General features: G+C 40.0%; 1 protein-coding gene across 1 annotated transcript in view; it reads right to left on the minus strand.

Moving 5' to 3' along the window:
- The window catches only part of LOC126183481 (GTP:AMP phosphotransferase AK3, mitochondrial), an 87,579-nt gene that overhangs the window by 33,774 nt on the left and 37,996 nt on the right, over positions 1 to 15,809 (minus strand). The window contains exon 2 of the mRNA XM_049925500.1: positions 6,495 to 6,614. Coding sequence (XP_049781457.1) covers positions 6,495 to 6,614 — 120 coding nt within the window. The remainder of the gene's footprint in view (positions 1 to 6,494; positions 6,615 to 15,809) is intronic.

The following is a 15,809-nucleotide window of genomic DNA, read 5'->3' on the forward strand; positions in this document are numbered from 1 at the left end:
CCACAAAAAATTCCGTAAATCCTGTGGTGTCTTGTTTGGCGATGCTGTAGGCAAACATCACAAAAGGTAGCACCTCGTCCCAGTTCCTCTGCTCAACATTGACAAACATTGATAGCATGTCAGCCGAGGTCTTATTAAGGTGTTCAGTAAGCCCATTAGTTTGCAGATGGTAGGCAGTCGTCATGTGATGAGTAATGTTGCACTGACAGTTTATCTCTGTCACAAGATTCAACTGAAAAACTTTCCCTTGATCCATAATTAACGACCTTGGGGCACCATGTTTTAATACAATGTCTTCCACGATGAATTTGGCAACCTCGGGTGCTTCAGCTGTTTTCATGGCTTTTGTAATGGCATAGCGAGTCAGATAACCAGTGCTAACAATAATCCATCAATTGCCACTAGCAAATGTTGGAAAGCGTCCAAGGAGGTCAATCCCAACACGCTGGAAAGGCGTTTCAACTGGTGGAATTGGTATGAGTCAGCCAGGTTGTTTCTGAGGAACTGCCTTTCTCCTCTGGCACTCTCGACAGTGCAATACATAGTGACGGACACTCCTAAATAAACCTGGCCAGAAAAATCTCTTGTGGATTCTATCGTATGTCTTAATAAATCCTAAATGTCTGGCCTCAGATGTGTCATGGAATTTCTGTAGAACATCTAACAGCGCATGTTTAGGAATCACTAGTAGCCACCTCTTTCCAAACAGAGCAAAGTTTTTCTTGCAAAGTAATCCATTGACTACCTTAAATTGTCCTTTCACATCCTCTGACCGATTTAAGGTGAGCATAATTTGAGATATCTTGGCGTCCTTCTGCTCAGCAGAGAGATCCTGGAATGCAGCGAGACAGTCACTATCTTCATCAAAGTCTTGATGGTCTTGCACAGGGTATTTTGAGAGACAGTCAGCATCTTGGTGTTTTCTTCCACTTTTGTACACTATGGTAATGTCATATTCTTGAGGATGTAGTGCCCACCTGGTGAGTCATCCTGTTGGATCTTTAAGACCTGTCAATCAACAAAGTGAATGATGGTCTGTAAAAACTGTGAATGGCCTTCCACAGAGATACTGCTGAAATTTGCACATGGCCCAAATCACAGCAAGACATTCTCATTCTGTAGTTGAGTAGTTTCTCTTAGCTTTTGTAAGTGTCTTAGAAGCATAGGCTATAACCTTCTCTCTTCCATCCGAAATATGCACCAGAACGGCACCGATCCCATACCCGCTGTCATCTGTGTGTAGTTCTGAACGTGTTCTCTCATCTTACAGACCAAGTACAGGGTCAGTCGTCAGAGCTTTTCGCAGCACATCAAAAGAATCTTGTTGAGCACCAGCCCAGATAAATTTAGCATTGGCTTTTAACAACTCTTGGAGTGGCCTGGCTTTGATACAAAAGTCTTTGATAAAACAATGGTAATAAGAACATAATCTGAGGAAACTTCTCACACCTCTAATACTTTTAGGAATAGGAAATTCGCCTTTTCTGGGTCTGGTTGCACACCTTCATTTGACATAAGGTGTCCAAGTATTTTAATTTCTTTTGCTCCAAAGAGACACTTTCTTGGATTAAGTTTCAGTCCAGCTTGTTGGAGACACTTAAGATTGGCCCTCAGTCTTTTTATATGTTCATCAAATGTCTCTGAGAACACTATGTCATCTAAATAACACAGACACATTGTCCACTTCAGATGCCTTAGAAGATTATCCATCAACTGCTCGAAAGATGCTGGTGCATTACACAAACCAAACAGCATTACCTTAAACTCATACAGGCCCTCAGGGTTGATCAATGCAGTTTTCTCACAATCAGCCTCCTTTACTTCGATTTTCCAGTATCCCACGTACATGTCCATGGTTGAGAAAAACTTAGCCCCCTTCAGACAATCCAGCGTACCGTCAATTCATGGAAGAGGGTAAATGTCCTTTTTAGTTATCTTATTAAGCTTCTTGTAATCAACACAAAAGTGCCAACTGCCATCCTTCTTCCTGATGAGGACCACTGGTGATGAGCATGGGCTCTATGAAGGCTGAATCATGTCATTCTCCATCATTTTCTCTACCTCATCGCAAATTATTTGACGTTCCATTGTTGACACACGGTATGCTCTCTGACTTATTGGTTGATGGTCTCCTGTGCTAATCCGGTGCTTCACCATCGATTTGTCTAATTTGCTCTTCACCTGTGGATTGAAGCATTCAGAGAACTCTTGAAGAATGGCAGGTAGCTTCTTCTGTTGTTCCTCACTGAGATCTGGTGATAGTCAAGCTAGAAGATCTTGTTTTGTAGTGGTAGCACCAATTTTACCCACAGACTCAGCATGGGAGGTTTCTATGAAGCTCAGCTGTCCTTCAATTAATGGCTCAGCATTTGCTATGCACATGCGTCTTGGAAGGATCTGTGGTTCTCGCCAACAGTTAACTATCCACAGTTCACTGAATCTGTTCTTAAACGAGATGACAGAGGCTGGGATGAGCAAGTTATTCTTTACTGATATTCTTCTTTTACATTCCACTACAAGATCCATGGGTTGATGCATGGCATGACATGTGACAGTTACCTTTCTAGCACTGACTGCAGGAATGATCACTTCATCCAGCACACGTAGTCTCCACACACTCAGATGCGCATCTTCCTGTCCACAGTATCTCATCTCATCTAGCATAATTTTTGAGTGATCACAAACTATAATTGCCTGAGAAGCTTTCAAAAAGTCCCATCCAAGAATGATGTCATGACTACACTCATGATGAATTCTAAGGGCTGTGTATGGCCACTTATACCCACTTGAATGGTACATCTTCCTGTAGGTTTTACATATGTCCCATTAGCCACCTTCAGCAGAGATGTTTTATTGTTGACAAATATGGTTTTCTGCAACTGGTGACAGTACTTCTCCGAAATGACTGAATATAATGCTCCAGATTCCACAAGAGCTTGGGCTGGTCAGCCACCCATGAGGATGTTGACATAATTTCCTATCATTTTTGTAGTGATCGATGGCGGAGGATTTTTCTCTTCGGTGGCCTCACCTCCAAGGAAGGTCGCACCCTTTGTTTTCCAGGTTGCGGCAGCTGGGTGATTGGCTGGAGCTACTAAACAGCAATGGAGACCTTGATCGGCATGTTGGGGACTGTCCTTTCCAGTGCCTAGCTTGCAGCGGTGTTGACCTACGTCATCCTGCACCCACATCATGTTGTTCATCTTTGTTGTCCTGGAGCTGGCATCAGCTAAGATCAGTCTGCTGTCTTCTGGCATGGGTGTCTTCAAATATCTGCCACCTTTCTCGGCAATAGCGCACCACAGTGGAATCATACTGGTTGGTTATCCTGGGTCCTCCAAACAACAGTCTTCCTTGGTGCCCAAACAAGTTCTTCATGCGGCATTGTAGGAACGTAACTCCGCCTGGGTCTCGATTTTTTCACCATCTTAAAGGGAAATGAAGGATGAGAGATTGGGTTCAATGTCTGTTCCACTTCCTCCCTTATGACCTCTTGAAGTGTCTCGGTTTTTTGCTCGCCGTGCAATCCAAATGCCTTCTGAAGTTCCTCTCACACTATCTGACGAAGAACACTTGTGAAATCAGTTACTTCCTCCATCACAAACAACGATATGATGTCTGTGAGCCATTCAAACTTATTGCATGTAATTCTTTCTTGTCTCGATATACTGGCACCATTTTATGAAGTCGTCTGCTGTCGAAAACTCCTTCAGGAGTAGGGCCTGATACATGTCCTCAGCAACACCCTTCATGAGATATGCAATCTTATCTTCCTCCTTCATTCTAGGATCCACTATTTTACACAGCTCCAAAACATCTTCAATGTAGCATGCTGTAGTTTCTTATGGACACTGTGCCTGCACTTTAATTTATCTTCACCCCTGCACTTCTGTCATTGTGTGTCACCAAAATACTTGTGCAGTTACTGAGCGAGGTAGCGCAGTGGTTAGACACTGGACTCGCATTCGGGAGGACGACGGTTCAATCCCGCGTCCGACCATCCTGATTTAGGTTTTCCGTGATTTCCCTAAATTGCTCCAGGCAAATGCCGGAATGGTTCCTTTCAAAGGGCATGGCCGACTTCCTTTCCCGTCCTTCCCTAATCTGATGAGACCGATCACCTCGCTGTCTGGTCTCCTCCCCCAAAACAACCCAACCCAACCCCAACTTGTGCAGTTCTGGCTGGAATACTTCACAGCTTGTGAACTTCTCCTCGTTGTTCTCATACCATTGCTTTGCAGTGCCCTCCAAGTAGAAAAATATGTTAGCCAAACACATGGTGTCATCCCATTTGTTAAATTTGGCTATACACTCATATACCTTCAGCCACTTGTTTGGATCTTGGCCATCGTCACCAGAGAACCCGGAATAATGTCTCATGTGGTGGCACACAGTTGCTGTCATCGTAATTTCCTCTTCTTCTTCTGTCTCCGATGGATTGCGATCTGTTGAATATGGCTCAAACTCAGGTTTCTCGCCACATAAACGGCGGCTCTGTCATGGCCTGATTGGAGCCCCTGTGTCATCAATAATGTGTGCTATCACAAGATCCAATACCCAGTGCCTCCACCAGAATAATGTCACATAGAAGAAAGTGTAAGTAGATGAATGACAAACACTAACTTCACTTAACAAAGGTTTATTCTGCACTTGGGCATACAAGAGTGTGTAGTGAGCTGCCTCTGGTGAGAACACATACAGTATATATACAGCTACAGAACATTCCAGTACAATGATTCTTGACATTTGTGGATACTTCTAGGATGTACTCAAACCGAATATAGAAATTAAAATTGTACAGTTCAGGTGAGTTTTGAACTCATGGCCCTCTATGCAACAGTTCAGTATCATAACCACTACACCACAGTGCTACTGAGCTTCTTCTGCAACAACATGCATGTGAATGTCAGTGACCAATTATCTGTTCCAGGAATTTTGAAAAATAGCTAGGACAATAGTCACCCCAAATGGCAACCTAAAGACTAGAAATGACTTTGATTTCTCACCCAGTGACAACTGGGAGTGGGAAATTGAGAATAGGTTCCTGATAAACCAAATTCCAAATAAAATTTACCAACTTTCATACTACAAAATAGATCATCTGGTCATGGACTCAGTTACATAACAATAACAGGAGGTATTTCACTTCTTCAAAACTTCCACATACATATAAATAGCCACTGGGTGTCTTGAATAGGACTAACAAAGAAATCCAGACAAAATGGAGAGAAAAAAACTTTGCCGGTCAAACATGTCTAATCCTGCTTTGATGCCCCCACACACAAAACATGGGGGACTGGCTGCATTCATCGAGATCTGTGAATTTCCTGTAGTTTCATGACAATGTCCACTTGCATTTTAGTGACACACACTATTTAGGGTGAAACAAGTTCAAAAACTTTTAAATAAGTCATCATCCACATCCTATAAAATGCCTTGGTGAACCACAGATTAACTGATTAGGTGCTCAATGAGTTGAAACTGTTAAAATCGTCAACATTTGATACATTTTTAGCAGTGGTGCCAGTAATGTCACTTGCAGAGTGACATGGTTAGATGAAAGCTTTGCAGAAACTTACTGTGACATTGGTAGTGCCTTCCAGCTACATGTGCAGACTTGCTTGTGATGCATAGAGTGCAGGGGGTAAATCTAATTTCAAATGTGTTAATCCATTTAATTGAGAGGAGACAGAACTTGCATTCACCTGGAGGTCTATATCCTGCGCCAAAATCTGTAGCCATATAAACAGTGATGGAGCCAAAGAATCTGTGATGGTGTCCTTTTTTTTCCCAGACAAAAAGGCATGGTGCCAATCACTAAAAACAAAAACATGTGCTGTTAGATGTTCTACAGAAATTCCATGACACACCTGAGGCTACAGCTTCAATTTTTGTGAAACTGCTTTTAATGACATGGAAATAAAATGTAAGCAGTGAATAATACGTTCTCATAACTGGAAAGCATTAACATGATTTTTTAACCATCAAAAACAGCACCCCACACATCCATACTTTCAATAAATGAACAAAAAGCTGGAAAATTTGAATGATTTGAATTTAAGTTATTGATTTTGTGCCATTATTTGCCCTATGGTGACTGAATAGTGTATCAAATGTGACAATGGAGGCCATTCCATTACTTCTAATAGTTACACATTGTTGAAATATGCAACAACAATACCCAGTCCAACACTATCACATAGTTCTCACTAATCACAAATGTTCATCACACTATATATTCCACTAAAGAGTGGAAACACATTACCTCATATTTGCAACAAAGACTAACTTGAAAGTTTTGTTAGAAATATTAGTGCAGAGAATCCAAATATTCCTAACAGTTTCAGAGAAACCCCCTCACTCAGTCAGTAATAAATTTACCTTATTAGTGAAAGATAGCTATAATTACAACAGCTGATAATCATTCACGTGTAAGTTTTATTGAAAACCAATGCTCCATTAACATAAATAACATTCATACATGCAATACTGACCATCTAAAAGCCAGTTGTCATTAGGAAGTTTCTTTAGCTCTTCATTTACTAGATTCATCATGACATCATCTGGTACAAGACGACCTTCATTGATGAACCCCTGAACTCGTACACCAAGTGCTAGAACAAAAATAATTTTCAGTGTAAAACTTCTTTATCAGAGATAATTTTTTTTTTAGAGCACTGATAATTACCCCACTCAACTGAATATTGCACGAGATTAATTTGAAATGATTCTATCAATTCAGCATGTTAGAATATACTTTGCTTTCAGAAGGAATTTTCATTTTGTGGTGAAGTGTGCACTGGTTTGAAAGCTTCTGGTAGATTAAAATTGTATGCCAGAATGGCACTTGAACCTAGACTTTGGCTAAACCATTTTCTCTACAAAACATTTCTTCTAGAAGTGTTAGTCCTGCAATGTATCCAAGAAAACTTCTGTGAAGTTTGGAGGGTAGAAGAAAAGGTACTGCTAGAAGTAGAGCTCTGATGGTAGATCGTGAGTCATGCTTGGATAGTTTAGTCAGTAGTGCCCGTGCTTGAGAAACGCAACAGTCCCAGAATAAAGTCTCAATATGGCATATAATTTTAATCTACCAGGAGTGTTTATCTCTAATGATTATGCACATGGTATTTTCTATTAATGCTGTATATCTCATGGATCACCTTATGAACATCATCTGTTTGGTTTGATTCTATCCAAACATCTATGTATGAGACAGCTTCCTTTACAGGATCAAAGGTCACTTGTCACAATCTAAGAACCACAAGTTCTTATTTTGTCACTTGTCTCTTCTTTCCATAGCAACTTTTATTCCCTTCATCAAAATTTTTCTTAGTCTGCTCCATATCCTTGTCTTCAAACGGATGTATTTTTATAGTGATATTCCATGAATCATGAACCTTTCCATTGATGGGGAGGTTTGCGTGCCTCAGCAATACAGATAGCTGTACTGTAGGTGCAACCACAATGAAGGGTATCTGTACAGAGGCCAGACAAATGTGTGATTCCTGAGGAGGGGCAGCAGCATTTTCAGTAGTCGCAGAGGCAGCAGTCTGGGTGATTGAGTGATCTGGCCTTGTAACATCAACCAAAATGGCCTTGCTGTGCTGATACTGTGAACGACTGAAAGCAATGGGAAACTACAGCCGTAATCTTTCCCTAGGGCATGCAGATCTACTATATGGTTAAATGAGATGGCATCATCTTGGGTAAAATATTACACAGGTAAAATAATCCCCCATTCACATATCTAGGTGGGGACTACTCAGGAGGCTGTTGTTATCAAGAGAAACAAAACTAGCATTCTACAGATAAGAGCATGGAATGTCAGATCCCTTAATCAGACACGTAGATTAGAAAATTTAAAAAGGGAAAGGGATAGATTAAAGTTATATACAGGGTGGTCCATTGATCATGACTGGGTCAAATATCTCACTAAGTAAGCGTCAAATGAAAAAAACTGCAAAGAACGAAACTTGTCTAGCTTGAAGACGGAAACCAGATGGCGCTATGGCGCTGCCATAGGTCAAACGGATATCAATTGCGTTTTTTTTTAAGTGGGAACCCCCATTTTTTATTACATATTCATGTAGTATGTAAATAAATATGAATGTTTTAGTTGGACCACTTTTTTCGCTTTGTGATAGATGGCACTGTGAGTACGTGGTATCATGTAACATTGCGCCAGTGTGGATGGTATTTGCTTCGTGATACATTACCCACGTTAAAATGGACTGTTTACCAATTGCAGAAAAGGTCGACATCGTGTTGATGTATGGCTATTGTGATCAAAATGCCTAACAGGTGTGTGCTACGTACGCTACTCGGTATTATGGACGACATCATCCAAGTGTCCGGACCGTTCGCCAGATAGTTACGTTATTTAAAGAAACAGGAAGTGTTCAGCCACATGTGAAATGTCAACCACAACCTGCAGCAAATGATGATGCCCGAGTAGGTGTTTAAGCTGCTGTTGCAGCTAATCCGCACATCAGTAGCAGACAAATTGCACGAGAATCGGGAATCTCAAAAACGTCGGTGTTGAGAATGCTTCATCAACCTCGATTGCACCCGTACCATATTTCTATGCACCAGGAATTGCATGGCGATGACTTTGAACGTCGTGTACAGTTCTGCCACTGGGCACAAGAGAAATTATGGGACAATGATAGATTTTTTGCACACATTCTATTTAGCGATGAAGTGTCATTCACCAACAGTGGTAACGTAAACCGGCATAATATGCATTATTGGGCAACAGAGAATCCACGATGGCTGTGACAAAGGGAACGTCAGCGAACTTGGCGGGTTAATGTATGATGTGTCATTATGGGAGGAAGGATAATTGGCTCCCATTTTATCGATGGCAGTCTAAATGGTGCAGTGTATGCTCATTTCCTACGTGATGTTTTACCGATGTTACTACAAGACGTTTCACTGCATGATAGAATGGCGATGTACTTCCAACATGATGGATGTCTGGCAATAGCTCACGTGCAGTTGAAGTGGTGTTTAATAGCATATTTCATGACAGATGGATTGGTCAGCAAAGCATGACCCGCAAGTTCACCAGATCTGACGTCCCCGGATTTCTTTCTGTGGGGAAAGTTGAAGGACATTTGCTATCGTGATCCACTGACAATGCCTGACAACATGTGGCAGCACATTGTCAATGCATGTTTGAACATTACGGGAGGCGAACTACTTGCTGTTGAGAGGAATGTCGTTACACGTATTGCCAAATCCACTGAGGTTGATGACATCATTTTGAGCATTTATTACATTAATGTGGTATTTATAGGTCATCACGCTGTAACAGTACGCGTTCTCAGAAATGATAAGTTCACAAAGGTACATGTATCACATTGGAACAACCAAAATGAAATGTTCAAACGTACCTACGTTCTGTATTCTAATTTAAAAAACCTACCTGTTACCAACTGTTCATCTAAAATTGTGAGCCATATGCTTGTGACTATTACAGCACCATCTATCACAAAGCGAAAAAAGTGGTCCAACTAAAACATTCATATTTATTTGCGTACTACACGAATATGTAATAAAAAATGGGGGTTCCCATTTTAAAAAACGCAGTTGATATCTGTTTGACCTATGGCAGCGCCATCTAGTGGGCCAACCATAGCGCCATCTGGTTTCCCCCTTCAAGCTAGACAAGTTTCATTCTTTGTAGCTTTTTCATTTGACACTTATTTCGTGAGATATTTGGCCTGGTCAGGATCAATGGACTACACTGTATAGAGGGAATTAGTGAAGTTTGGCGGCAGGAGGAACAGGACTTCTGGTCAATTGAATACAAGGCTTTAGATACAAGATCAATAGGGGTACTGCAAGATTACAATTAATACTGAACAAAAAATTAGGACAAGGATTAGCAACTGTGAACAGCATAGTCAACGCATTATTGTAGCTAACATAGACATGAAGCCCACACCCACCACAGTAGTACAAGTTTATATTCCAATTAGCTCTGCAGATGATGAAGAGATTGAAAAAATGTATGATGAAATAAAAGACATTATTAGGATAGTAAAGGGAGACAAAAATATAATAGTCATGGGGGACTGGAATTTGATAGTAGGGAAAGAAAGACAAGAAAAAATAGTAGGTGAATATGGACTGGGAAAAAAGAATGAAAGAGGAAGCTGCCTGGTAGAATTTTACACAGAGCATAATTTAGTCACAGCTGACACTTGGTTCAAGAATCACAAAAGAAGGTTTCGTATGTGGAAGAGACATGGAGAACCTGGAAGGTTCCAGATTGATTATATAATGGTAGGACAGGGAATTCAGAACCAGATTTTAAACTTATGACATTTTCAGGGGCAGATGTGGACTCTGACCACAATATATTGGTTATGAACTGTAGATTAAAACTGAAGAAACTGCAAAAAAGGTAGTAATTTAAGGAGATGGAACCTGGATAAACAGAAAGAACCAGAGGTTGTAGAGAGTTTCTGAGGGAGGATTAGGGTACAATTGACAAGGACAAGGGAAAGGAGTATAGCAGAAGAAGAAAGGGTAGCTTTGACAGATGAAATAGTGAAGGCAGCAGAGGATCAAGTAGGTAAAAAGACGAGGACTAGTAGAAATCCTTGCATAACACAAGACATACTGAATTTAATAGATGAATGCAAAAAATATAAAAATGTAGTAAATGGGTGAGGTGAAAGGGAATACAAACATCTAAGAAATGAGACTGCCAGGAAGTGCATAATAGCTAAGCAGGAATGGCTATAGGATAAATGTAAGGATTTAGAAGCAAATATCACTAGGGGAAAGATAGAGGCCACCTACAGGACAATTAAAGAGACCTTCAGATAAAAGAGAACCATCTGTATAACTATTATGAGCTCAGCTGGAAAACCAGCCCTAAACAAAGAAGCAAAAGCAGAAAGGTGGAAGGAGTATAGAGAGGGTCTATACAAGGGAGAAGCACTTGAGGGCAATATTATGAGAATGGAAGAGAACACAGATGAAAATGAGATGGGATATATGATAATGTGGGAAGAATTTGACCAATCAGTGAAAGACCTAAATCAAAACAAGGCCCTGGGAGTAGAGAACATTCCGTTAGAACTAATGATAGCCTTGAGAGAGCCATTTATGAGAAAACTCTTCCACTTAGTGAGCAAGACATATGAGACAGGCAAAATACCCTTAGACTTCAAGAAGTATATAATAATTCCAATTCCAAAGACAGCAGATGCTGACATATGTGAAAATTATGAAACTACCTGTTCATAACTCATAGTTATGAAATATTAACATGAATTCTTTACAGAAGAATGAAAAAACTGGTAGAAGCCAACCTCGGGAAATATCAGTTTGAATTCCAGGGAAATGTAGGAAGACAGAAAAACAAGTAGTTTCAAGGCAAATGTCAGACCTTATAGAGGAGAACAGTGTGTATCAGACCATTATTTAGTAAAAATGGAATGTTTTTGGCCATGGCAGAATGCAAAGAATGATACTAACAACACTAAAATAAATTGTGTTGAGACAGCTCAAAATATACCTTCAATATCAACAGCCAACAAGATGAAATTATACAAATATTCTTTACTGCCAGAATGGAAAGGACATTGGAAGAATCATTTGCAGGAAGTTCAGAGGAAATATATGAATACATAAAAACCAGTGTTATAAAAACAGCAACAGCATAAAGAGAAACCACCACAGCTGTACTGCAGAATGGTGGTCAGAGGAAATAGAAGTGGCAATTAAAGAAAAGAGGAATGAGTCAGAAGCAATATGAACATTCTACAAGGAAAAGTAGAATAAATTGATGGAAAAAAATAAGGATAGCAAAGAATGAAGCATGGGAAAGGACATACGTCAATGTCAATGTCAATGTCAATGTTAATAGAAAACTACGATTTGGGAGAACAAAAGTAGCTTGGTCAGTATTAAAAGGGCTTCAATAAGAGATGAAAGCCAAAATCAGTCTTCAGTTGATAACACCAGAGGAATGGGAAGAATATTACTGGAAATTATTAAATGGGGATATCTGGAAGAAGAAACAATAGAAGGAAAGGAACAGGAAGGGAAGAAGATCCAAATTTTAGAAAGTGAGGTGAGTAAGGTTTAGAACAGGGAAACATGATATATCATTTGGACCATGTAGGATCAGTTTGCAGTTCTTAAAATATGTTGATGACAAAATTTTGAAACTTGTAACACAGTTATTCAACCAAATTTTACATGGAGATTCGATACCCGATGAAATGATGCTAGAATATATTAATGCCATATCTGAGAGAGTAGATTACACAAGCTGCTCGAAATACCAAGGAATTTGTGTTATAAACTTAATGAGAATTTTTGGGAAAATAATTAAAAACAAGCTTGAAATAAATTTTATAAATGAGGGATAACAATGTAGCTTCGCTGCTGGTAGATCATGAATAGACCATATTTTCACATTATGACAGATCTTAGAGAAACATAGGGAAAAATCAAAAAACCTAGGATTGCATTACATTATTACATTAATACTTGTTCCCTAGATCATAAATACAACATTTTGTAATGATATGGAACATGTCAGTTTAAAATAAGTTTTCTTAAGTGAATATCCCAAGTTCCTTAAATGTCTACAAGGTGATCTTAGATGGGCTCCAGCTATTATTCTAATTGTACACTTTTGTGTAATAAATAGTTTTTCTCTTAATGATGAGTTACTCCAAAATTAATTTTCATAGACATAAAAAAAGCACATGAAACTCTTCCAAGAAAACTACTTTGGAGAGAATTATATGTGGTAAACATAAAGGGTACTTTAATTAAAGTAAGACAAGAAATAAATAAACATAATATACGTCAATTGAAATTTTGTAATACACTTTCACAGAAATTTAGAACAAGCAAGGGTCTGCTAAAAGGCTTCCCCATGTCAACAACTTCATTTAACATCTACACTCACGTTCAGAAAAAACAGAACGCCTTTTACCTCCATCTTTAAATGGATCCCAAATAACAGAAAGTATTGATCTTCTTAAGTCTCTTTCCCTCTATATATAAGTCATATGGATCATTAGTCATGTATTCTGTTTTCTGATAATTAATCTTCAGTCTCCGGTTTGTGTATTCCATTGCTAACTGATTACATATAATTTTCATCATCCCTGTCTTGTGCTATAACTGCTTGATCATCAGCAAATAGTAGCTGATGTAAATAAACTCCTTCTTTAATTTCTAGCCCCATCCAATTGCCTTTATGTGACCATGTCTTAAGACTAATGTCTATACACACTCATGTTCAGAAAATACAGAACACCTTGAATGACTAGAGGCAGGACTTTCATATTCACAGGACATGTACAGGCTCTTGGTATCTTCTTCAATTAAAGTTAAGCCCAATCTTTCTTCCTACCTTCTTCAAGTAAAGTAAATAAGGACAAAGAAAGAGCTGCCACATATATAAAAACAGGACACAAATTCAGAAATACTAAAAGAAACAGACCCTCTGACAATGTAATTAAGGCTGACATTAAGACAGGATTTTTGAAACTACAGATCACTCAATGGATTAACATAGCTTGTCACTCAAAAAGGGCACATTATATAAGAAGGACAAAACATCACGATTTAATGTCCCCCAACAACAAAATCATTGAAGATGGAGCACAAGCTCATAACTGACATTCATGGCATAAAAATCAGTTGTGCCCTTTTTGAAGGAACTGTTTTGTTGTTTAACAATTCACAGAAGCATCAAAAAAGCTAAATCTGGATGGTTGCATGGGGATCTTAATCCCACTGCACCTGAATGAAGATCCAGTGCTCTACCTACTATGCCACAACACATAATAGCTAAAATTTACTGAGAAGTCAATAAGTTCACACATTATGGCAGAAATTAATGGTTCAGACTCAGTACGGAATGCAGTGACATGAAATATTATGTAACTTGTACCACAGACCAATACAGTATTACACTTATGATGGATGAGAAGCATGTGTTACAAATCACAAGAGGAAAACATATATGATAATAGTCAACCATGGCAAAAAGAAAAGCAAATTGCATATTAAGAAACCATTTACAAAAACTGTCAAGTCTAAGCAACTTCCCTGATGACGAAATAAATCTCGGGTGAACAGCCTGGTATGAGTGTGCATAGGACACAATATTTCGGCAATCGACCACGTAGCCATCATCAGGTGCGCTGATGTAATGACCGGCGGTGGGCCGGCGCCATGTATATATAGGAAAATCCCCCTCCCGATCCTCCCTCAGGCACTTCTTATGACTCAGTGCAGTCCACGCCCAGCACACGGCCCAGGTGCAGCATCTGTTCTCCCGCCATCTGAATGCTGCATCCTAGGTCTTCTCATTCAGGAGGGTCTGCCTGCACTGCTCTCAGTATTCTTCCCTCCTCCCCCAAAGTTGGTACATTCTGGGAAATATCCTTTATCTTCTAAATCCGGGTGATCGCAGGTCCCCATGCCTTGCTGAGGATGTAACCTCTGTCACAATTTAGTTGTGGCCCCCTTACTTTGATCTCTATGGCTTATTTGATGATACAGTCCCAGTATTTGTAAGTCTGTGTCAGGACTTTGGTTTGGTTATAATCCATGCTGTGGAGGTCCGACAGGCAATGCTCAGCGATTGCCGACTTACTGGGCTGTTGCAGTCTAGTGAGCTGTTGATGTTCTCGGCATCAGTCCTCAATGGTATGAATGGTCTGCCCTATGTATACACTACCACATTGGCAAGGTATCTGATAAACCCCTGATTAACGTAGACCAAGGTTGTCCTTGACACTACTAAGAAGGCTCTTGGTTTTGCTTGGAGGATGGAAGATGGTTTTCACTTGGTGTTTACGTAAAATGCGTCCAATTTTTCCAGATAAGGCCCCACAAAACAGAATAATAGCCAAGGCCACCTCATCCTGAGGTTCATCGTCAGTTTCCGCTGGTGCTGCAGGTGTGGGATGTAGAGCGTTCCGAATTTGCCCTTCCTTGTAACCGTTCCTCCGAAACACGGTCTTCAGATGGTCCAATTCTTGTTGGAGCCTGTCCCTGTTGGAGATGGTGTGAGCTCTGTGTACAAGAGTTTTGAGCACGCCATTCTTTTGTGCCAGGTGGTGGCAGCTATCTACATGTAGGTACAAATAAGTGTGCATCTCCATCCTACACACTCTGTGGCCCAAAGTGCCATCAGCTCGTCTTCTAATCAAAACATCTAGGAAAGGGAGCATTCCATCTGTTTCGATCTCCATGGTGAACTTAATATTCTTGTGTCTGGAGTTGAGATGAGTGAGGAAGTCTGCCAGTTTATCTCTTACATGTGGCCAGATAACGAAGGTATCATCCACATATTAAAAAAAAAAAAATAGGTGGGTTTTAGATGTGCTGATTCAAGAGCTTCCTCCTCGAAATGTTCCATGTACATATTTGCGACAAGAGGTGAGAGTGGACTCCCCATGGGTACTCCTTCTGTCTGCTCGTAGTATTCACTATCAAATACGAAGTAAGTTAATTTCAAAATATGTCTGAAAATGTTGGTGGCCTCTCTGTCAAATTTCTGGCTGATGAGTTCCAAGGATTCTTGTAATGGAACTTTAGTGAATAGAGATACCACGTCGAAGCTCACCAGTATGTCAGATTCCTTAAGTACAAGGTTGTTGATGTGTCCCAGGAAATCCATGGAGTTACGGATATGGTGGGTACATCTCCCAACGTAAGGTCTAAGCAGTTGTCTGAGGTGCTTGGAGAGAAGGTATGTTGGGGCACCAATATTGCTGACAATGGGACGTAACAGAATCAATCAATTCCTTGTGCACCTT

This window comes from Schistocerca cancellata, chromosome 4 (genome assembly GCF_023864275.1).
Source record: "Schistocerca cancellata isolate TAMUIC-IGC-003103 chromosome 4, iqSchCanc2.1, whole genome shotgun sequence".
In the NCBI taxonomy this organism is placed as follows: Eukaryota; Metazoa; Arthropoda; class Insecta; order Orthoptera; family Acrididae; genus Schistocerca; species Schistocerca cancellata.